This window comes from Cervus elaphus, chromosome 29 (genome assembly GCF_910594005.1).
Source record: "Cervus elaphus chromosome 29, mCerEla1.1, whole genome shotgun sequence".
In the NCBI taxonomy this organism is placed as follows: Eukaryota; Metazoa; Chordata; class Mammalia; order Artiodactyla; family Cervidae; genus Cervus; species Cervus elaphus.
Genome location: NC_057843.1, coordinates 45,141,027 through 45,164,070, shown reverse-complemented (window position 1 = coordinate 45,164,070; position 23,044 = coordinate 45,141,027). Strand labels below are relative to the sequence as shown.

The following is a 23,044-nucleotide window of genomic DNA, read 5'->3' as shown; positions in this document are numbered from 1 at the left end:
CTCAAGAGCAGCGCTGTCCAATAGAACTTTCTGTGATGATGGAAATGTCCTATATCTCTGCTGTCCAATCAGATAGGCACTGAGCCATTGAATTATGGGTAGAGTGACTAAGAAATTGAATTTTAAATTTTATTTAATTGTAATAAATTTAAGTTTGAATTGCCACATGTGGCTAGTAGCTAGCACAGCTCTGACATTTCTATAATTGGATTCTACCACACTGAGAACCCTTGAATGTCTGACAGATTTCCACTGTTATTAGAAATTGTTCCCTTCATTTTTAAATTACATCCTTACATCCAACCAACATCATGTACTCAGGCATCCAATATTTTTGGACACCTGCCATGTTCCAGGCACTATTCTAGATGTGGGCAAAAACATACTTGTGAACCAAATAAACAAACATTTTTGCTGTTGTGGAGCTTCCATTTTAAATTTGAGCAGGGTTAGATAGATAATAATTAATAAACATGTATAACATTTTTAAAGGTGATATACAAGGGGAAAAGGAGAGGGGTGAGGGAAATCAAGATAAGACAGGCAGAGGAAAAGCCTCAGTCTTCAGCATCTCCATGAACATAGAGAGAAGGAGTCCATAAGTACTCCTTTCTCTTAACATGCAATCCATGCATCCAAGGAGTTACAGTCTAGTTAGGATTTTCTGAAATTAATCTGTTTTTATGAAGTGCCAAATATTAGATGTATAGCACAAACTTTGTCTTATAAAATGTATTAATTGCTTCTCTTACCACCACCCTCAATCCCAACTCACCACCTTCTTCTCTCTCCTTTTGTATATGTATCTATGCCTTCTATTTAATATGTCTGGCTCAGGATTGTAGAGTGGGTTTAAAAAAGTAGAGAGAGAGACAGATAGACAGGTAGGTAGGTAGGTAGAAAGAAAGAAATGTAAGACACATCACTCTATGGGAAGTGGTAGGTGGAATTTGCCAGAGAGCAGACTATGCCATCAAGGTATATGCATTGCCCAGTAATAGGCAGCTTCTTGAAGATCTATCTAATTACCTGACATTGCTAGATGGAAACCCTCAGGAAAAGCACAGGTAAACAACTTTTCTAAGTTAGATGTGCAAGCAGGGTCAGAGGTACTATTTCTAATAGGTCTTAGCTGATAGAAGCCATTTGTATCTGAAGCTGATCCTCAGGAAAAGCTTGGGCAAAGTAATTTCTGTCTGTTGGTCGCTTTTCTGCATTCTATTCATATCTCCTCCAACTTCCTAGTCAGGTAGTTCTTCCTGAAAACCACCAATATCAGTCAGTTACAGCTAAGTGAATTTAGTATTAAATATCACTTATCCCAAGAGGTGCTCTCAGGGCTTCTAATTATTGAGTAAAATATTTGCCTTTTAATTAACTAAAAGGAACTTTGGGCATCTGCTAAGTTAAGAAAGTAACTCTGAGAGAGTGATGGTGGATCTTTGAAATCACATTTCAGTCTCCTTACACATAAGATATCTAAAATCCTGTCTCAGTGATACAACAGAAGAAATCTCTCCTTGTGTCTAGTCATTTAAACAAATCACTAACTTTACTGCACTGAGTTGAGACTGTATATTTAGATTAGTATAATTTATTATCAAAGATCATTCCTTCTGATTCTCTTGTCCTTTAAACCCAGCTCTGATGCTTTCAGTTTATAATCTTTAATGAGTCAGTTTAACTCTGCAGACTTCAGATTCTTTATCTGTAAAGTGGTTGTTGTGAAGTTGTATCATTCTTTTATCCTGAACTTTAAATTCCTCAGCAGGATTTTCAGATTAGCACTTTTCCTAGAATACACAGACTCCAGAAATATCAAAATATAAATTCAGGAGGAGATCTAAGTCAAGTAAGAGTTATGATCCTAAAACATATTTGACTTCAAGATGATGTAAAATTATCAAGAGTAGTGGCTTTAGGGTATTTTAGCATCATTTGTTTGCTTTTACTTGACACTGATGAACATAATGAGAGCTTCCCTGATAGCTCAGTTGGTAAAGAATCTGCCTATGATGCAGGAGACCCCAGTTTGATTCCTAGGTTGGGAAGATCTGCTGGAGAAGGGATAGGCTACCCACTCCAGTATTCTTGGGCTTCCCTTGTCATCCAGCTGGTAAAGAATCCACCTGCAATATGAGAGACCTGGGTTCAATCCTTGAGTTGGGAAGATCCCCTGGAGAAGGGAAAGGCTACCCACTCCAGTATTCTGGCCTAGAGAATTTAATATGAGCTAATGAATTCTCTTCATTGATACCCTTCTAAGTGGTCTTGAATTATAGCCTTTTCCATCCCATTCACAGACCTGCTCCATCCAACTTTTACATTAGAAATACTGCAATTTTTCTTTTCTCCACAGAATCTGTCTCTTCCAGCTAATTTGCATACCCAATGCTTTGCTTCAGCCCTGATCTGGGCATTGTTAGGATTCCTTACAGGTGTGAAAGCCCCTGGGGTATTTAATAATAACAAAAAACTACTTATTATTGAGCACCTATTATGTACCAGAAACAGTTCTAGGTGCTTTATATACCTGATCTTTTTTTCTAAGTTTGTGTGTGTGCATGTGTGCTAAGTGGCATCTGTCATGCCCCACTCTTTAAGACCCAACAGACTACTGTAGCCCTCCAGGCTTCTCTGTCCATGGGAGTTTCCAGGCAAGAATACTGGAGTGGATTGCCATGCCTTTCTCCGACCCAGGGATCAAACCTATGTCTCTTAGGTCTCCTGCATTGGCAGGTGGGCTCTTTACCACTAGTGCCACCTGGGAAGCCTTTTTTCTGAATGTATCAATCTATGAAAACATATTCTATCCCCTTTCAACAGATAAGGAGATGGAGGATTAAAGAGATGGAATAACCTGCCTCAGGTCCCTCAACTAGTAAATGAAAGAACTGGATTCCAGCCAGAAGCACCATATCATAGAGCCTTAATTATAATATTCTATCCTCTATAGAAGATTGCAAAGCTGACCTCACCCCTTCTATGTCTGACTTGAAATTAGTTGGAAAAAAAAATGTAGATGTATGTTGAGTTGATTTTTAAATTTTAATTTATTTTATTGAAGTATAGTTGATTTACAATGTTGTGTTAATTTCTACTTTCCAGCAAAGCAGTTCAATTAATATATATATATATATAATTTTTCATATTCTTTTCCATTATGGTTATCACAGTGAGTTGATTTTTTTTTTTTATGTAGAAAAGCAATTTATTGCATTATACGCACTTACACAGTTCGTCAAGGAGAGTAACAGGCCTGCTGGTGAAACAGGTCACCCAAAATAGAGATGGTATCAAACTAGTGGTCGAGGACTAACTCCTTTTAAAAAAAGCAATGCTTATCCAGGATTAATTTAATGTTAAGAACAAATACAAGCTATTGATTCACTCTTCTCAACTTAACTGGACAGTCTACCTGTGGCATAACTGCCAGGTAAAAGCATACATCTTTACAACATGGTGGTTGCAAGTTTTTTTAAAAAACCATTTCACAGAAAGGAAAGAAATAATATGAAAACAGCTCAAGAAATACACTAACAAGCAAAAATATATGGGGAAGGAGGAACACATTGTTTTGACTTAACTGAGGAAACTGAGAGGAGACTGGTCTATGTAAGGAAATGTGCATCCTGGAAAAGTTCAGCGTGTAGGAATTTGTGTGGCTTGAATCTCCCCTATTTCCTGAATAAAAACAACGTCTTGTAGTATTTATACTTCATGGCTCAGACACCTACCTCACTTGGCTCTATTTCTTACTCACTCTAGCCTTTAGTTAAATGAGTTTGAAAAACTTAGGGATATAGCATAAGAAGAAAAATAACCACACACAATATTCCCCTTTTTGTGGCTACTTTTAGACCTCTGTTACTAGAAAATTCCTAAAGAAAATTTAAATATAAGTCTGTGGCTCTGCTGAATCAAGAAGCCCCCAGTTAATATTTAGAAAACACCTTCTATTTGGACTAATGACATTGTTGATAGAACTTATTATAGAGGGATAACCAAACAAAGTCTCTGTCTCAAAACCAGTGTTAAATCAATCTCAGAGTTGAAAGGAAGAAAAGCGGAGTCTAGAGATCAGAAGTGCAGACATGATCTAAATCCTTGTCCTTCTGGATTCACACTTCCTTCAGGGTCTTCATCATTATAAATATTCTCTGCCATTTGCCACACTTGCATGATATTATCTTCTGATAGACAACAAATCACCCAAGGTTCTTTGGGATTCCAGAAGAAATCAGCTATCTTGGCAGTGTGACCACCGTGAATAAACAATGACTCTGGCGGCCCATCCTCTAGGGATTGTTCCTCTCCAATTTTACTTAAATCGCAGACATTCAGTCTATGATCAATATCATTGGAAGCCAAAATAGTCTCATTGTGAGGCGACCACTGAACCTGGAATATTTCATCCTTATGTGATTCAAAGGAATGCAACTTAAGTTTCAGATTTCTCAGATCCCACAGGGCCACAGTTTTGTCAGCTGATCTGTGGAGCTGATCTGTGGCAAGAATGAACTCACTATAAGGACTGAAAGAAAGGCAGTTCACTTCAGCAATGTGAGCATCAACTGAGTGGCTTGGTTTGGACATATTGTTTGAAGGAGTATCCCTGATCATGAGTTTCTGATCATCAGCAACCGACCCAAAGAGGGACTCATGGAGCAGATGCCAGGAGATACCCTCTACTACTGCTGTGTGCTCTGTAAAGATGGTCCTCACGTCCACAACTTTCCCTTCCTTTGGAACAGCACTTATGTCTCACAGGAAGATGGTGTGGTCATCTGAAGCACTCAGTAAGTGCCCACTGAGATTTGGGTTCCAAGAAAGCCCATAGCCTTCCTTCTGATGTCGACAGAAGTGCAAGTCTGGGTTGTACTCTCCAGAAGGGTCTGGTTTAGAAGGATATTTTGTATAGTCAAAAACAAGAACATCACTGGATAGAGTCTTTGTTGCAATGATGCAAGGGTTCTGGGTCATATAGCATGCCCTGTTTACCTCTCCTTCATGGTTGATCTTGATTTCTATTTCAGTTTTTCCACTAACCAAGCCAAAACCTCCAAATTCTCCATTATCACTGTTGTAGTGTGAAGCATCAAACTGTGCATCATCATTAGGGAGCTGCACGCTGGCTATCACAAGGTGGTTCTGTTCATCTGACATGTGTGTCCCCAGGACAAGTCGATGAATACTGAATTCTTTCCCTTCTGGTCTGGTTACATCTGCAAGCCACTGTGCAGTTAGGCTAGGCCACTCTAGAGCATGGGTCATCACCAAATGGTAAAGAAAAGGGGTGTTCTTTTTCCATATTTTGTATTCTTCGTTGATCACACATTCTTCTACTATGTCATCAAAGGCTGCTTCCCTGTCGGCCATGGAGGGTAGGCAAGTTGGCGGGGATCCCGGGACTGAGCGTTTGTAGGAGAGGTGGGGAGCCTGTGGACACTTGCTCTGCACACGCAGCCTCTATTGTTTCCCCAGTGAGTTGATTTTTATGTCATATAATTACTTACAGATGGAATTTAAAAACACCAAGAGTCTATGTGAAGGAAATTATCTTGATATCACCAAAAGCCTTAAAGTCTTCAAACAGTTATTGAGCACTCTTGTGGGCAAGACATTGCCCTAAGCATTATAAGGGAAACACAGTGAATAAGCACTCCTGACAAGAGCAACAAAGCTACTCGAAGGGGGAAAACAGCCTTCAGAATTAGAACCAAATATAGGCTTTAGAGTTTGGTGGCCAGTTTTTTCCTAAATACCATGTGAGATTAAAGAAAACTCACAGAGGCCTAGAATATTTCTCAAAGAAGAATCTGATTAAAAAAAAAAAAAAGAATGAGGAAAATCAGATTGTTGGGGGAAGAAAACCCTATGCCACTTCTTCCATTCTCCCAAACAGATTTGAAGTTTATACCAGCACAAAGAGCCCAGGGGAGTGGGGAGGACCACCTGGTCAACTGCCACAAAACAGGCAGCTACTCATTCCCTCAGTCAACCCACAAACATTCTTCTGGAACCAGTATTGAACTGTGTACTCTGCTAGAGCTTAGAAACAGGCACTGTTAAGATGCATTCATTCCTTCAAGGAGTGCATAATCCACATACATGTAAATAAATAGTTTCCACACAGTCCAATAACTATAGTAATTAATAAGTATCCAGTGCTATGAGAACATCAGTAGAGTGGTAATCAGAGATTTTCACACAGGAGGGGGACTGGGAGCTGAATTACAAATGATGAATTTGAGTGATGGGATCAGATGTAGAGAGTATTTCAAGCAGGAAGTTGAAGGACGTAGAAGCATGCAAGAGTCTGGTGTGTTCGAATGATAACAGGGTTTCATAGAATATGTGTGAGAGAGTGGCAGGGGATGAGCCTAGCCTGGAGAGAGACCATGATAAGTCTTAAATGCCATGTGTAGGTTGAGATGTTATATTACTAATGATGGGAAACTATTTCAGGGTTTTAAGAAGGATGTCACAGAATCATATTCGCCTCGTAAGAGAACCATTAGATCAACACTAAGGAATGTAGTAGAGGAGGATAGAGAAGAAACCAATTAGTGATTTGTCTGTACCGTTTGTGTAAAATCAGTCACCTCTGCTGTGCTCTGCCTGAATTCTTGAATTATCATCACAATAAATAAATGCTGTTTTACATTCCTAAATTTGGAGTGTGTTACCTGTTAATAAATGACCAGAATATGTGAGTTACTTGTAGCTAGGACTAAATAGTATTCATTTCTCTACCCCTAGCCTTAGCGCCTTTCACATAGTAAGCACCAATATTGTTTTTTGAGTGAGTTGAATGGATGTTTAGATGTCTGCCTGGGGTGTTTGCAAGCTTTCATTATAATTAAGCCTCCAAATCTAAGTATCTCCACCGCAAATGTAAGAAAGAATGGTGATCTCTGACCTCCCCGAAGGTATGCGGAGCCCTGTTGACCCCAGGAGAGAGCTATGTATAACACACAGAGCCCCCAGCCCCTGGCTGTGCTTCTTGACAAGAGGAACTGATCAGTGACTCTCTCAAGGAGCACCGTAGAATTGTGCTTGTTTGTCTTTTTTTTTTTTTTTTGGCCATGCTATGTGGCATTCAGGATCTTAGTTCCTCACCTAGGGATTGAACCTGGGCCCCCTGCAGTGGAAGCATGGAATCCTAACCACTGGACCTCCAAGGAAGTCCCTGTAGGACTGTGCTTTAATAATAGCAAATGCTTACATAAGACTTGCTGTGTATCAGGCACTTTTATAAGCATTTTGCAAAGATTAATCCATTTAATATTCATAAGTCTATGAGATAAGTACTATTATAATCCCTATTTTACAAATACAAAAAATATGACATGGAAATGCTAAGTAATTTACACAAGATCACGCAGCTAGCAAGTGACAGTTGAACTCCACGCAGCCTGCCCCTGGTGACAGTGATGCTTTTATTCATGATGCTGTCCTGTCCTTTGAGAAGAATCATGCTGTTACCTGTGACCCCATCCATTTGGGAATGATAATTTTTGGTAAAGAAGTAAAAAAGGGAAGAGAAGAAAGAAAAATACTCGTCTCGTGACCTTAGACAAGATGTAAACTTTTTGTGCTCTTAATGTTGAATTTAGTGATTCACTTTCACTTTAAGCAAATGATAAAATTTCTTTTTTTTTTAGAACATTAGAGATTCCATGAGAAATGATATTTTGTAAGTATCAAATTGTGATATTATTAACAATCATTCTTTATACAAGTAAAATTTTCTCATATTGTATCTGAATAAGTTAATAGAGTGTCTGTGGGGGCATAAGGTCTTCTCTCCCTGAAAGCCATTAGCCTAAGCCTAGTTATCGAGTCCCATTGAATTCTAAATGCATTTCCCAATTTTTAAATCTAGGAACAAAACTCTGATATTGCAGGTAATTAAATTCATTCTGAGAAAAATATGTCCATGTAGGTTAAATTGCCAGCATTTGAACAGAATACTAATAACAAACTGTGGGAAGTTTTGTTGGTTACTTCGAGCTTTGAATAAACACTGACCTATTTCAAATAACCCTGTGACTCATCTGAAAAGCTGCAGATCACAAATACAGCATTTAAATGGAGACACAAATGCCAGAGTGTAGAGATTTTCCTCACTTCAATGACTACACTTCCTAAATCAGAAAACCTTCTAATTTGAGGTTTACCAAAAATAGCACTGGCACATATGGAGCCACAAATCAACAGTTTCCATAAATAGTCAAGATTTTGTCAAAGACCCAGTTCTAGAACTAAAATTTTATATAATAATTGACCATGTTTTGGAGTAAAAAAAAATTTCAATCACCATTCGAGTGCCATAAAAAGAAATCTAAAATGGGCTATTTCTATTTTTGCTCATGATTAAATATAGTAGTCAAGATTTTTAAATTATTCCAATGTTGTGCAGGAAAAAAGATTGCAAAGAGCTAAGAAAGTAATAATTTCAATAAAGTAGGCCTCCCAATATCATAAGGAGGTAGTCACAAAATAAGAAGGGTGCGGTGGAGAGACAGAGTAAGAGTGTGTGCCAAATGGAAGACATCTATGTCAGCATAAAAAATATTTGTGGACAATTAGAAGCAAATGTCATCTTCAAGGTATACTAAATGCACTTTGCCATGGTCCACATTTACCAGTTTCCCCTTGTCTTCTCCAAGCTTGTCTGATTGTCTACAGATATTCTCTATGTCAAACCAAAGAAAAGCAATTTCCTACAACAAATACACTCAAATTTCTACCTCCAGTGCAGATGATTAGGAAAGTGAAAGACATTTATAGATATCAGTGGGGAAAAGCAATACCATGGAAGGAAGGCTGGATTCAATAGACCCAACTAAAGCACAGCAATCATCAATCTTTGTGACCTTGTACGCGTCATCTAACCTTTTAGGACCGCAGTCTTCTCTGGAAACTGGAATTGATACCTTCCTTTCTCACATACTGCTATGAAGATTAAATGAGATTATCCCACCATGGCTGATTCATGTCAATGTATGACAAAAACCACTACAATATTGTAAAGTAATTAGCCTCCAACTAATAAAAATAAATGGAAAAAGAATAAAATTAAAAAAATAAATGAGATTATCTCAGTGAAACTCATTGTGAGTCATAAACCATGCACTATGAACACGTCAAGCTGTTATACAGTATCTTTTTAAATACAGTGTTATTAAACTCTCGGCAAAGAATGTGTGATCTAAAACCTGTTGTTTCTCTGCCCAAAGGGGGGATTTGCAAGTGTTTGTGAGCTGTTATAGGCAAAGAAGCATCAGAAATGAAATTTTCCCTTGATGGAGTCAGAGGATAGAAAAATAAGTTAACCAAGAACAGCAGTTATTTAATGTTTACTAAGTATAACTTATTGCTTTGAAAAGATCATATCACCTTTGTTTCACCTAAATCCACCTCTGCTCCAACAGTGACAATTATCCTACGCTTTGGAAAACACCAACCTGGTGAATTCTTGTACTTCTAGAAGTAGAATTCCATGGGTTCTGTTGCTAAATGGTTTAATCAAAGCCACAATTTTAGTCAGTTGTGAAATTGGACTATAGTATAAGATGCTTAGTGTCTTTAGTTCTCCTAACCACTGAAGTCCACAGTCAGCTAAGTTGCACATCATTTCTCAGTTTTTACAAAGTGACAAACTACATACCAGTGACAGACAGATCCCTCAAAAGTTAATGACCTCAGGGAACTGGGATTTCATTACAAACGGTTAGCAATAGAAAACAAATTTTGAGTTGTCAGAATTAAACACCTGCAGATGAATGATTGGATCTATCAAGTGGCTAATCAAAAGAGTCTCTTCTGTTGCTAATCATGTATAACATTTATGTACACTTGATATTGCGAAAATCTCTAGACTCACCCACACAGGTTACCTGTCAAATAGACATATGCCCGGGCATATCTCATGTCTTCACTCTTCCAGAAAATCAGTTGGCAACACAGATGTAACCATGTTATTCTTCAACTTCAATTCGTCAATGGTTTCTCATTGCTGTGGAAATAAAATCCAAAATCTCTAACACAGTCTTGAAAATTCCTCTTGGTCTTGCCCTTGCTCACCCCTGCTGCAGCCTGATCTTGTTCCATGCTTTCTTATGTTCTCTGTGCTCTAGCCATACTGGCCTTCTTTTATTTTTCCAAACTAGGCCTATTCATGCTGTCTGGTCTAGCAAATATTCTCTTACCCAGCCCTACATCCCCCCAACCATGCAAACACCTCTTCATTCTTCATGCATCAGATAAAACAGTACTTCCTCAGAGGAATCTGCCCTGAATCCCTTAGGTGGATTGTATTCAACTGTCACAAGCTTCTGCAGAAGGCAATGGCACCCCACTCCAGCACTCTTGCCTGGAAAATCCCATGGACAGAGGAGCCTGGTTGGCTGCAGTCCATGGGGTCATGAAGAGCCAGCCACGACTGAGCAACTTCACTTTCACTTTTCACTTTCATGCATTGGAGAAGGACATGGCAACCCACTCCAGTGTTCTGGCCTGGAGAATCCCAGGGAAGCCTGGTGGGCTGCCGTCTATGGGGTCGCACAGAGTCGGACACGGCTGAAGTGACTTAGCAGCAGCAGTAGCAGTCACAGGCTTCTCCACTTCTTTACCACTGTCAGTCATAGTTGAATTCCTAGCTTATGTCTTTCTACTCCACTAGTGTGTAAGCTCATTGAAGGTTGTGAATGTGTACATCTCATTAATCTCTGTAGCCTTAGCATTCATCACAGTGTCTGGCACTAAACAGATACCACTAAGCAATTGTCAAGTGAATATGAACGAATGAATGAATGAATGGCTTTAAACTGGTCTACACCTAAGGCTATGGAGTCCTATGGAATAATTTGGTACTCTTGTGAGGATTTGGTATCATTTTTCAACTCTATCTAGGTCATTCTCGTTTTCTAAATGTGTATGTTCATGATATAAATCTTCCTGTGGGGCAAAAGGGGTAACACAATCCTCCATTGAGCTGAGTGACATTCCAGGGTCCTTGGTATAAATCTGTCATTGGGAATGCACTCACCTCAAAGTAGGGCCACCATAGTATCCAGTCTAGTGAGTCTAAGTGAATCTTCAATCCTGGGGCACAGCAGGTCAGTGAAATCATGATTTCCTGCATAAGTAGCCACCGTGATGAAGAGAGGTGTACACCAAGAGGCATGCAAGTACACTTGTATTGCACTCGGTGTCAGGTGAGGCAGCATGGTGGAGTAGAAGGGGCACTAGACAAGGAATCGGAAGAACTGGGTTCTGGTTCTGGTTTTGCCACTTGTTTTTTTAATGGTCTTAAGTATCTGGCTCTTTCTGGCTACAATATTCTTCCCTTTTGAATTGGACAAATCACTTGCCTATCAAGTTTTTTGTAGGTACCAAGTGAGATAATAAGCATAGTATACTATTTTATCTAGGAGTTGTTGGTACTTCATGTGTGAAGGTGGTTTGTCAATTGTAAAAGATAGCCAAATTGTAATTTTGTCCCTAGTCCTTAGGAGCAGTTTTATCTTCCAGATTTGGAATAGTATCTATCAATATAAAGGGAATTTTCATTCCAGCTATTTGATGGCTAGTGGAGGTATCCCGTTCTCACCAGTCTATTGATAAAGGAGTTAAAATTAGTTGTGATTGTTCCATATTCAAGAGATAATTGAGCTTTGACTGATATGATGCAACTTCCTTGCTTTAATTCACTCTTCTATAATACAAAAACTATCTTTTAATAAAGTAGTCAATATGATACCTCTTTATGGTTCAGGCTTTTGTTGGCAAACAGCACAGTAAAAGGACCTGAATTGTGAACCAGATCAGCTACTATCTCCATGGAATGATTTTAGAGGAAACTTTAGTTCTATTTCTCCTCATTCATTGATACTCAAATTCCACAGCTGGACATGAAGTTGAAATTTAAATCTCCTTCAAATAAGTAATATAGTAACTTTACCAAGATGCAAAGGATTAGTTGAAGATATTTTCTGAGAACAGCACTTGAGCAAGAGGGCATTAGATATATGCCATATAAAAGTAAAAAAGAGAGAACCATAAAAATAACTAAATCCATCTTCTTACTTTACTCATTTAAGTACTGAACTTTTAAAATGGATTTATTTTTAAATGTACTTTCTAAAAAAAATTATCACAAAATGACTGCTGTGAAAAAAAATATGGGAAGAAAAAGCTCCTATCTAAAATAAACGTTCTCTTGTATTCTATACTTGTCAAAAATATGTACTAGATAGGATCTGAGTTAACTCATTTTCAACATTTTTTTTTCACTACAGACTTATAAATGAATCTTTGAGGGACCAGCTATTGGTAACCATCCAGAAGACTTTCACATACACTCGAACCCAAGCTCAGCACCTCTTCATCATCCTCATGGAGTGCATGAAGAAGAAAGAACTGGTAGGTAACATTGTGTCTGTGGGCGGCAGAGACCTCCCCATATCCTCGCTCTCTGTTTAACCATTTTCTTGAATCACACATCAACTGTTTCTCCTTTCCAGCCAAGCTCACAACCATCCTCAGGCTCCACTGGCTCCTATAGCTTCCTCCCCTCAATAGCTGAGACATTGTATTTTCTGCCTGGATTTAATGAAGTGTGGGCAGCAGGGTTCTAGCATCATTTGCTACTGAAGCTCGCCCAAATGTTCTGATTGCCTCAGTGCAATGAGGTGAAGAGAGAACATAGGTTTCCTCCCAGAGAATGCTTCCGCTGATCCTCTTAGGTTTAGGGTTTCACTTGACTTGTGAGTAGTATCTTAGTATCATCGATCTTAGTGGCTCAGGGTACAGGCTAATCTGTTGATCTGTACAGGTAGAAAATGAAGAAATGTACTCAAGGAAGTTTGGAAATTTCTATAATTTCCAAAGTGCCCTTCATAGCTACTGAAGAAGCATTTCTCACATCTGAGGGAAATGTCTTAGAAATGTGCCATCACAGAGACCTTCAGTTAGGGTGAGCAGAAATAGCAGGTGCTAACACTGAAGGAGCCCTTGCTATGTGCCAGGCAGAGTGCCAGATCTTTCCACATATTAACTCATGTGATCTTAGCAACTGTCCTGATGTGAGAGGTACAGTTGTTACCCTCATCTTCTAGATGAGGAAACTCCAAGTCACCTGATGAGTAAATGAGGAACTAGACTGAAAACCAGTGGTATTTCATCTCTGTGGTAAGTATTTTTATTCAGAAATTGTCTCTTTGAAGCAAAAGTAGTGCATCATCCACTCTAGGTCTATTCGTGGTGGGCCTCAGGGAGAAGAGATTATTCTCAAAGGCCATGGGAGCCTACGTGCTGATGAGGAGGTAGAGGAGCAGTTCCCCCTGAGCTGTGGCCTCACGCAGGCTGGGACAATCTCAAGTCTGCTGAGCACCCTAGAATGATTTTCCCTGCGGACTTGAGGGTGCACTGCTCCTCCAGAGGGGCACCGGGGCTAGACCCTAGAAGGAACAGCAGTGAGGCAGGGCGTGTGGAGAGGAACTGGAGTGAGCTGCCTGCCTCCAGTTCCCCACTAGACTACAGGCTCCCCAGACCTGGGCTGGAACTGTCTTGTTCACAGTAGCTGGTACACACTGGTGTTCACTGAGGCTGCCAGGAAGGAGGGAAGGAGGTGATTTCTGAGTTTAAAGAACTAAATACTTAGAAAACAATACCTGCCTCAAATAAACAAGAGCAAACTCCAGAAAACATCACAAAGCCCTTGTGAAAAGCCTTTCAGCAGCTTCTAGGTTTAGCATGAAAGGAGTGAGGTGAGGAGAATGGGACAGTACCTCTAATTCTTGAGTACCTGACCTAAGTAGTCTGGCTGCCCCATATAGAGAAGCCCGCGTGGAGATCAGGTTCAGAATCATGACTGCCAGCGTCCCAGGAGAGCCTCTATCAATCCTGAAAGTGCCACTGCCATCCTCCCTTCCTCCTGTCTTGGAGGCAGTTAGCTCACAAACTATTAGCCCATGTGTTTCCTCCGCTTCTAAGAGGGGCATGAAACTCTGAGCTTCTGCATGCCGCAGAAGAGATTTTCCCCTGACTATTAACGAGTTTACAATGCCAAGGTCAGTGACTGTGAAAGCTTACCAGAACTCTACATTTCAGCAGTCCTCCAAGTTTCCTAGACAGGCGTTCAGGCTCAAAATTCTAGGAACTAGTTGGAAGTCATAAAACCAAGTGAGGCTGAATGTACTTTTCTGGGTATTTTATAGGACTGTTCCCTGGGATTCTTTCTGTTTGGTAATTGCCTTGTTGCTTAATCATGGTCTCTGCTGAAATGTCAACTGTATTTTATTGCAACATAGTCATTGTAAGAAATATGAGGTATCCCTAGCTCTAGACTAAGGACATGGGATCTCAACAAGCCGTAAGTTGTCCTGATCTCCATCCACATCTGGGCAGAAATTAGGATTTTTAAAATCATAAATGTAATTAATTTCCATTTTTGAAGGACTGTGTGTATGGATACTGGATGCTTTAGAAAGGAGGTGGGAGGAGCTCGGCATTATTTTTCTCCTTTTGAAAGAAGTGGGGAAGGGAACAGAGGCCGAAGAGATGTAGGGATGTGCGCAGAACGAGGAAGAGCCATGCCAGGGCTCTCCTGCAGAACCCAAGTATCTTCTCACCACACAACAGCAAGCATCTTTCTAGTTGCTTTTTTTCTTATTTAGATGGTCTAGAGTTTTTATGGGACTTGCCTTGTGTTTTTATTCCCTGATTAGATATTTAATCCATCTGGTATTCGGTACAGAGTTTCCTTGCAACTTTTTAAAAATTGAAGTATAGTTGATTTCTAGTATTTCAGGTGTACAACAAAATGATTCAGTTATATATATGTATAATATATATATATCATATATATATAAAGAATTTTCAGATTCTTTTCCATTATAATTTACTACAAGATATTGAATATAGTTCCTTGTGCTATACAGTAGGTCCTTGTTGTTTATTTTATATATAGTGGTGTGTGTCTGTTAATCCCTGTTATCCCTCCTCCCCTTTCCTCTTTGGTAACCATAAGTTTGTTTTCTATGTTTGTGAGTCCATTTCTGTTTTGTAAATATGTTCCTTTATATCATATTTTAGATTCCACATGTAAGTGATAGCACACAGTATTTGTCTTTCTCTCTCTGACTGACTTTGCTGAGTATAATCATCTCTAGGTCCGTTCACATTTCTGCAAATGGCATTATTTCATTCTTTCTATGACTGAGTAATATTCTGCTGTATATATGTACCACATCTTTATCCATTCATCCATCAATGGACACTTAGGTTGTTTCCATGTCATGAATATTGTAAATAATGCTGCTGTGAACACTAGGGTGCATGTTTCTTTTTGAATTAGTATTTTTGTCTTTTCTGGGTATATGCCCAAGAGTGGGATTGCTGAATCATATAGTAGCTCTATGTTTAGTCTTTTAAGGAACCTCCTTACTGTTCTCCATAGTGGCTACACCAGTTTACATTCCCACCAACTAGTATAGGAAGGTTCCTCTTCAAATTTCTTTTGATTCCCTTTATGAATGAAGTGGGATGTCATATCCAGAAGTCAGTCTAAATTCATTTCCAAGTTCAACTTTAGGATTTGGTTCTAGAGCTGTTCTTACATCTTTCTCATCCCAGCATCCTATTAACAGTGTCCTAAAAACCTGCACTATAGATGCATATTTAGCTTGTGATATCGGGCCTCTGGGCTATGTGGCCTCATGGAAAATATGCCTTGTTGGGCCCTTTGTATGAGTAATTTCTACACACTTCATACTGTTCCTGAAAAAAAGTCACTTCTCCTCTGCTTACTTCCCAACTTGGGTCAAAACACCTCAAATCCTATCATCTTCCGAGAAGATATATCCTTCTAGAAACCAACCCATGAGCTAAATCCCATCACTTCATCTAGGAAAAAATATTAAAAGTGATAAAAACTGTCCACAGCAATATACTAATTTGGGGTCAAATGTAAGGGGTCAATGGTCCTCCACTTCCTTCTTCTCCAAAGGGATGTGATCATAAAGAACATTAGGACAGGAAAAGAGGGCCCCAGTGGCATAGCACACTCTGAGGCTGATTACATGTGGAGAAAGCACAGAGCCTTTTAGTTCCAGAGGACAGTGCCAGCTCCCTCCCTCTGCTGCTGCCTCTTAGAGCTCCCACCTGCCCTCTGAACTTCTGCAGAAGCTTCCCTCACACCCTCACTGCCAACCCACCAGCCTTAGCCTGGGCAGTACATTTGCCAAGGACACTTTGTTGTGATGGAGTATTGTTAGACTCAGCAATGTAAGCCCTATGGTATGTGTGGCCCTAAACAAGTCATGGTGGAGGATGGCACCTGCCTGGCTCCTGGTTTACAATCTTTCATTTCCACGCTGATGGCTCCTCTAATTTGCTACCTTCCTTTCCCAGCTGCTGGACCTCCTAGGGGCCAGTGCTGTTCACTTTGCCACTATTACCAAGTCTAAGCTTGCTTTGCCTGAAGCACAACAGGCCAGTAAGTCTACAGATGAGGTGTTGAGGCAAGGAATACAACTTTATTTGGAAAGCAACAGACTGAGAAGATGGCACACTAATGTCTCAAAATAGCCATATTATCAGGGTCTGGATGTCAGGTTCTTTCATAGAGCAGAGATGAGGGGAGATGAGGAAGTAAAGTAAAAAGGCCATTAATCTAGCAAATATCTCCTGAAATGTCCAGCCATGGGGAGAGGATGTGTTTCTTCCTTCCTATAGCCTTCCACTCGTGGACAGGATCCAGAACAAAGGCATTTTGGTTTAACATTCAGGCAGAGATGCAGGGTTCCCCAAGGCAGATCTTTATGTCTGGACAGTATCCTTTTAGGGAACAAAAGCAACGTAAAGCAAAGGTTCGGAAATAAAAGAAACAGACCCATCTTAGAGTCACAATTGGCTCTTCCCTGTAATACCACCACTTCCCAGTCACACCTGACAAATTATGTCTCCACTCAAAATTGTTGCTGCTCTAAAATCCAAGTCCCAACTTCAAGTACAAAAATCCTACCCCCTACCACCATCACTTCATATCAAACTTGAATGCCAAGCTTCTCCATAATTCACTAGTCTGATACCAAATTCCTGAGATCATCCACATGAAATATACTTTCATCCACATAAAAGTATTTTTAAAGTGTAGTTTTCTGTGTCCTGTTCCTAGTTGAGGGTCCAAACAATCACTCCCAAAGCTGAGTCATTGTTTCTAATTCAGTTAGGTCTTCGGTCATACTGAGCAATCTCTTTATTCATCTCTAGTCAGTGGATACCCTCTCTTGTTCTCTACAATCATTGTTCCAAACCTCTTACATGTTAATCTGACTGCTTCTCAGGATCTTCTGTAATGCATTTCAGAATCTTTATAGTATGACAATATGAACTTCCTTCTTTCTTAGAGCTTGGTCTTATTTCCAAATAATGATTCTAAAATATGGAAGTAAATATTGCAACTAGACTATTATGTTGATCCAGTCCATCAATTCAGGATATATAGGACTGAAAATAAACTGATTTTTTAAAACATTAGTCAAGAATCTTTCAAGGATGTCTACAGATATAGAAAAGAGGTAGTTTGGGGAGAATTGGAGGGGACCTGGTATTTACCTTTATTTGGAAGATGATGGACAGAAACAACCTAAGAAGCTAAATTTAAGGAATAGGATCACTATTATGTCCCAGCAGCTGAAGGTGTAGCATCTCAGTAGCATCATATTCTCACTTGAGTAGGGCACCTTAAGGCAAGGAAAAGCCAAGGACATAGAAAATGTGCTAATGGAATAAATTGAAGCAAAGATATTAGGTCATCAAGTTTGTGTCCTTTTCAGTAACTTCTCTGTAGCATTTGATGCTGTCAACTCCTCTTCCCTCTCCCATTACTTTCCTGAGAAGTCAGTGATGTTAGACTTTAGATTCTTTTTCTGATTCCTTGCCATTTCTCTTACAGTTCATTTATCTTTCTATTGCTAGTTCCCTTCTTCCTCCTCATACTATAAAAAGATATTTATCAAAGACCAGTTCTTGGCCTTTTCCCCTTTCATTCATTATTCTGACTTCAGTTATTTTGAGACAACTCCCAAATGCACACATATCGAGCCCTATCTTCCTCCAGACTCCTTCATTTCCAGAGTCCATGTTTTCAAACATTCCCTTACTCTTCCTTTCTTAACCTATTGCTATGCCCTATTAACATGGTTCCCTCTAACCCAATATCCCCCCCATCAATCTATTTTATACACTGCAGGGATTTACAAACTTCTGTAAAGAGGAAGATGTTAAGTAGGTTAGGTTTTGTGTGCCCCAAACAGTGCTGCCACATATTTTTCTGTTTGTTTATTTGATTTTAAACAAACCTTTAAAATATACGAACCATTCTCAGCTTACTGGCTATAGGAAAATAGACCAGGGACCAAATTTGACCCTCAAATTATGATTTGTTGACCCCTACTGTATAGTATTGCTAGACACTCTTGCTGAAGGATAGAACCAGTTTCATCAGTCCTTTGAATATGGAGTATAATGTGTTGCTTATAGTGCCAGTTTTATATTTCACCACTTTTTTACAGACCCCTCATACTAACCCAGCTAATTTTCTTGCAATCATTTTTTAATGTCCTACTTCCTTGAATTTATTCAAGTCTAGAACCCCCTCTTTAGCCATAGCCGGTTGCCAAATACATGCACATATATGCACGTACATGCACATGTGCACACACACACACACACACCCAGAAGATACCTCACTCCTGGGAGGGGGTGTATATATATGTATCTCCACCTTCCCATATAAGCTGTTAAGAGCAGAGTCTCTGTTTTTTTGTTTCCCCTGCATTCACTATCCCTAACTGTGCTTATTGGATCCCATAAATCTTTGTTTAATGGGTGAGTGAGTGAATGAGTGAATTCAGATGAATATACATTAAAGCAGAAAGATACATATTCAGTATCCACAAATTGCCCTAAAATCTTCACTAACACAGTGGCATGCATCCTTAAGGTTTCATAGATTGGTTATGGATGTAGATTTTATTTGGGGCCAATTGCTTAAGTTACTGGACCTATGGGAGGTATCCCAGTATGGTTGTTATGAGGAACAAGCTCTCAAAACAGAAATACCTATATTCAAATTCTGTCTATGAGTCACTACAGATGCAAGTTAGAGTATACATGTAGATACCTACTCTTTTTTTTTTTTTTTGGAGTGTTAAACGAAACATAGAATTTATTAATGTATTTACATAATTTATAATCTGTAAGCAGTGGTCTCATAAATATATGACTACAACTTTACATGTGCTAAGCAAGCGGCAGATAACTGTTTCCCCCACCAAGACAGCTCGGTTAAATAAAAAACGGACAGCATTTACTCCACTTTCTGGGCTTCCTCTCTTCTTTTGGAAAACATGGCTAGTCAGTTTAAACTGAATCTGCAATTCAACATGTTCCAGGCAGCCTCTCTACCACCACCATTTCGATCGTCAGAGGTTACCTAAAAAGGTGCCAGTGACATGCCTGGGGACGCAGGTGCGACAGGGTCCTGGGCTGCTGCGCCCAATGGAAAGTGCGTCAGAGACGGCAGGGGTGGATGCCTCTCCATCAGCCCCAGAAACAACCCGTCAGCTTCAGACGATCATAACTGCCATCCGTCCATGGTGGTAACGGCACACATTCTAAATGCTACCACTCCCTCTAACAGTGGCAATGGGAAACCAAGGGAAGGAATGTCTCCACAAGGTCATTTTTTCCCCCTCAAGAACCACGAAAGTGCTAATTTTCCCTTTACAAATGTGACATAGAATCTTGACTACAAAGCTACTCAATGATCTCATCCTACCATCCACACAACTGTACATTCCTTTTCAGCAAGATCAGGAGCCAACGATGCAGTGCCTGTGTACACAGAGATTCTTTACAGGACGGAAGTCCACAGACTGACGAATTATTGCTGCAGTCTCCAAAGGGGAGACGAAACCGGTCAATTCCTGTGAATCCTTGTTGCCGGAAGAAGATCCAAGACTGGCAGGCGACCCCCGGAGGCGGGGCCTAGCCCCCCCTAGACCTGTCAGGACCACCTACTTCATCGGGAAGCCCGGGGGGCCGAGGTCCGGTCAGCAGCAGCTCCGCTTTGGCTCCGAAGGCTGTCTGCGGAGTTTGAAGCCCTTTCCACCAGAAGGCGGGCTAGCGTCAGTGGATGGAATTCTTCGACTAATTTCTATAAAGAGTTCATTTATGTTTATCACGTTCTTCGCACTTGTCTCTACAAAGACTGCATGGATGGTGTCAGCGTAGTCCTTGGCATCTCTCTCCATGACCTCTCTTACATCGATAAGATCACACTTATTTCCTGCAATGGCAACTACAATATTGGGTGGGCCGTGCTGCCGAAGCTCTTTTACCCAATTCTTTAATGTTGAAAATGTCTCTTCTTTCGTGATGTCGTAAACAATTATAGCTGCAGCCGAGCCTCGGTAGTACATTGGCGCTAAGGCACGAAATCGTTCTTGTCCAGCTGTGTCCCAGATGAGGAATTTATGTAGTTCATTTTGGTACTGGACAGTCTTGGTCATAAAAGATGCCCCTATTGTTGGGTTGATGTTCGGATCAAAACTGTCTTCCACGAACCGCCACACAATACTTGATTTACCCACACCTGTATCCCCCAGCAGACACACTTTGAGCTCCCTCAGCGCCATGGCCTGGGAGCCAGGGTCGCGGGCCCGCCGCTGCCCTAAGTTGAGAAGGGAGAGGCCTGGCCCAGCACGAGCATCCCCCGGCGCCGCCGCCGCCGCACGGCCTAGCCCCGGCCGCGGGGCACGCAGAGGCGGCGGCCGCCCGTTTGCTGGCCCTCGGCCCGGCCCGTCCGTCGCCAGCCGCGCCGGGCCCGTCTTAGCAGCCCGGACGGTGCCGCGGGTTCCCGGGCGCCACTGCCGCCGCCATCTTGGGACGCCGGCCTGGTCACCTGACCTCCCCGCCCACTTCAGCAGCCACCTTCGCCGAGAGGGCGGGGCCTAGATACCTACTCTTATCCTTGTTTTTTTTCTCTAGTCCTGGTTATAATTGTCATTGGGGCACAGTTTAACTTGAATCACTTGTCATCCATCTTCATGTTCATCTCCCTTCCTGCTCATCTTCACAGACAGAGAGTATAGACAAGAGGAAACATAATATGTAAAGTCCTCCTTGGTAGAAAAGGAGTGAGCCTGTGTCTTCCCTGTTTGACATCAATGGCCAAACAAGGGCAGCAGATCTCCTATGGCCACAAAGGAAAAAAATTTCTTAGAGCTGAAAAAGGTGTTTTTAAGCCAAATGGCTAAAAGTCGTAGAGTCATGTATCAAGGTTAGAAAATAGTTCTATCTAACATAGTACATGGGAAGGAATAGAAATGCTTTTTGAGATCAATGCTGAATTGTACCTAGATTCTTTCAAGTTCATTTAACTCTCCCTATAACATAATTTAGGCTTCTCAGGTGGCGCTGGTAGTTAAGAACCCACCTGCCAATGCAGGAGATTAAAAGGTGCGGATTCAGTCCCTCGGTTGGGAAGATACCCTGGAGGAGGGCATGGCAATACACTCTAGTATTCTTGCCTGGAGAATCCCATGGAGAGAGGACCCTGGAGGGCTACGGTCCATAGTGTCGCAAAGAGTTGGACAACTGAAGAGACTTAGCATGCACACACGTAACATAATTTAAGGCCGGACACAACTGAGCGACTAAGCACAGCACATACATGATATGGTGGAAAGAGGATGTAGAAGTATTACTCCATTAAAAATGTTTCCTTATTAGTTCTCAAAACACAGTGGGTTACTGATTAATTTTTGGAAGTTCTGAAGCTCTTTAGGTGGTTAGAATGTCCCTATCTTAGGAATAAGGATGATGAAGGCTTTGGAGTCAACGTGTCTGACTTCAAATCCCACATCTGTCATTTAATACATGGCATTAGGCAAGTTATTTAGTCTCTAGATTAGTTAGTTTTCTCTTCCAGAAAGTTAAGATAATAATAGTATTTCTGTTATGGGGTTAATTATAAGGGTTAAATGAAGTAATATATGCAAAGAACATAGTGAGCATTGAATAAATACTTCTATTGTAACACTAATGATGATGTCTATATAACACTTTAACAAAGATGATTTTCTTGTCATCTTATTTGATACTGCAGTCAACCTTGCCAAGGTCAGTTTTAGTATTTCCTAGGGAAACCAAGACTCAAAGATTTAAGTACAAGCCCAACATCAGGTAGCTTATTAGAGGTAACCCCAAGACTTGAACCAAGAGCATCTTTCTGCAAGTTCTCAGCTCTTTCCCCAGTATTTCAGCTGATTCCATGTTCTAAATATCAGGTATGACCAAGTTTAAAATGACTTTATGTATATTTATGGCCGATTCATGTTGATGTATAGCAAAAACCATCACAATATGGTATTATTCTCCAATTAAAATAAATTAATCCATTTAAAAAATAAATTAGGAGCCCATTTACTCTTTCATTTCTTGAATATTTGGAGCAAATATTTATTAGATTTTTAGAGTCCTGGAAAGAAAAGAATACATTATTGATATTCCTGGAATGCCCTCTACCCCTATACAGTAGTCATTATAGTCCTATAGGGAAAATGTAAGCACAGTGTCCAAATCACTTGAAATTTCTTCATCAAGGCACAATGAAATTATTCTTTTTCAGCATTACATTTTAATCAGACTAACTGGAAACCCCAAATTAAAGATCAACTTTCCTATTTTCTCATAGCATATTCATTGAAATAAAAAAGAAATTTGAATGAAATTTCATTTACACGGTTTGTTTCTAAGACAGCCAATAATAATGAGAAGAAGAACACCTTTCATCTAATGATGCATAATGTATAATAATACCTTATAATAGACAAAGGTCTGTTGCACTCCTTGTGTTATTAGAGCTGCAAAGTAATGGGATAGGAATTACATCTTTTTTTTCAGTTAACTAGAAAAATTAAACAAATTGAGGAAGATTACAGAAGTATACAGAAAATAGCCATTG

The 23,044-nt window shown here is 40.2% G+C and overlaps 2 protein-coding genes and 1 pseudogene across 16 annotated transcripts in view; 1 reads left to right on the top strand and 2 right to left on the bottom strand.

Annotated features, from left to right (window-relative positions):
* The window catches only part of TRPM3 (transient receptor potential cation channel subfamily M member 3), an 899,779-nt gene that overhangs the window by 693,456 nt on the left and 183,279 nt on the right, over positions 1-23,044 (top strand). For all 14 annotated transcript variants that reach the window (XR_006338658.1, XR_006338659.1, XM_043891369.1 and 11 more), the window contains one exon: positions 12,309-12,432. Coding sequence is in view for 12 of the 14 variants with exons in the window: in XM_043891369.1 (XP_043747304.1) it covers positions 12,309-12,432 (124 nt within the window). In the remaining 2 variants the exon portion in view is untranslated. The remainder of the gene's footprint in view (positions 1-12,308; positions 12,433-23,044) is intronic.
* LOC122686218 lies at positions 4,019-13,707 on the bottom strand (annotated as a pseudogene). Its single transcript, XR_006338661.1, has 3 exons — positions 13,698-13,707; positions 11,831-11,838; positions 4,019-5,345 (listed from the first exon to the last, which is right to left on the bottom strand). The product of XR_006338661.1 is annotated as a histone-binding protein RBBP4-like (transcript).
* Positions 19,238-20,967, bottom strand: LOC122686220 (ras-related protein Rab-22A-like). Its single transcript, XM_043891379.1, has one exon. It carries the CDS (start codon positions 20,712-20,714, stop codon positions 20,130-20,132), a length of 585 nt encoding a protein of 194 aa, XP_043747314.1. The 5' UTR covers positions 20,715-20,967; the 3' UTR covers positions 19,238-20,129.

Excerpts from the sequence above, each read along its gene's own strand:
- LOC122686220 (XM_043891379.1), bottom strand. The coding sequence starts at position 20,714 with ATGGCGCTGAGGGAGCTCAAAGTGTGTCTGCTGGGGGATACAGGTGTG.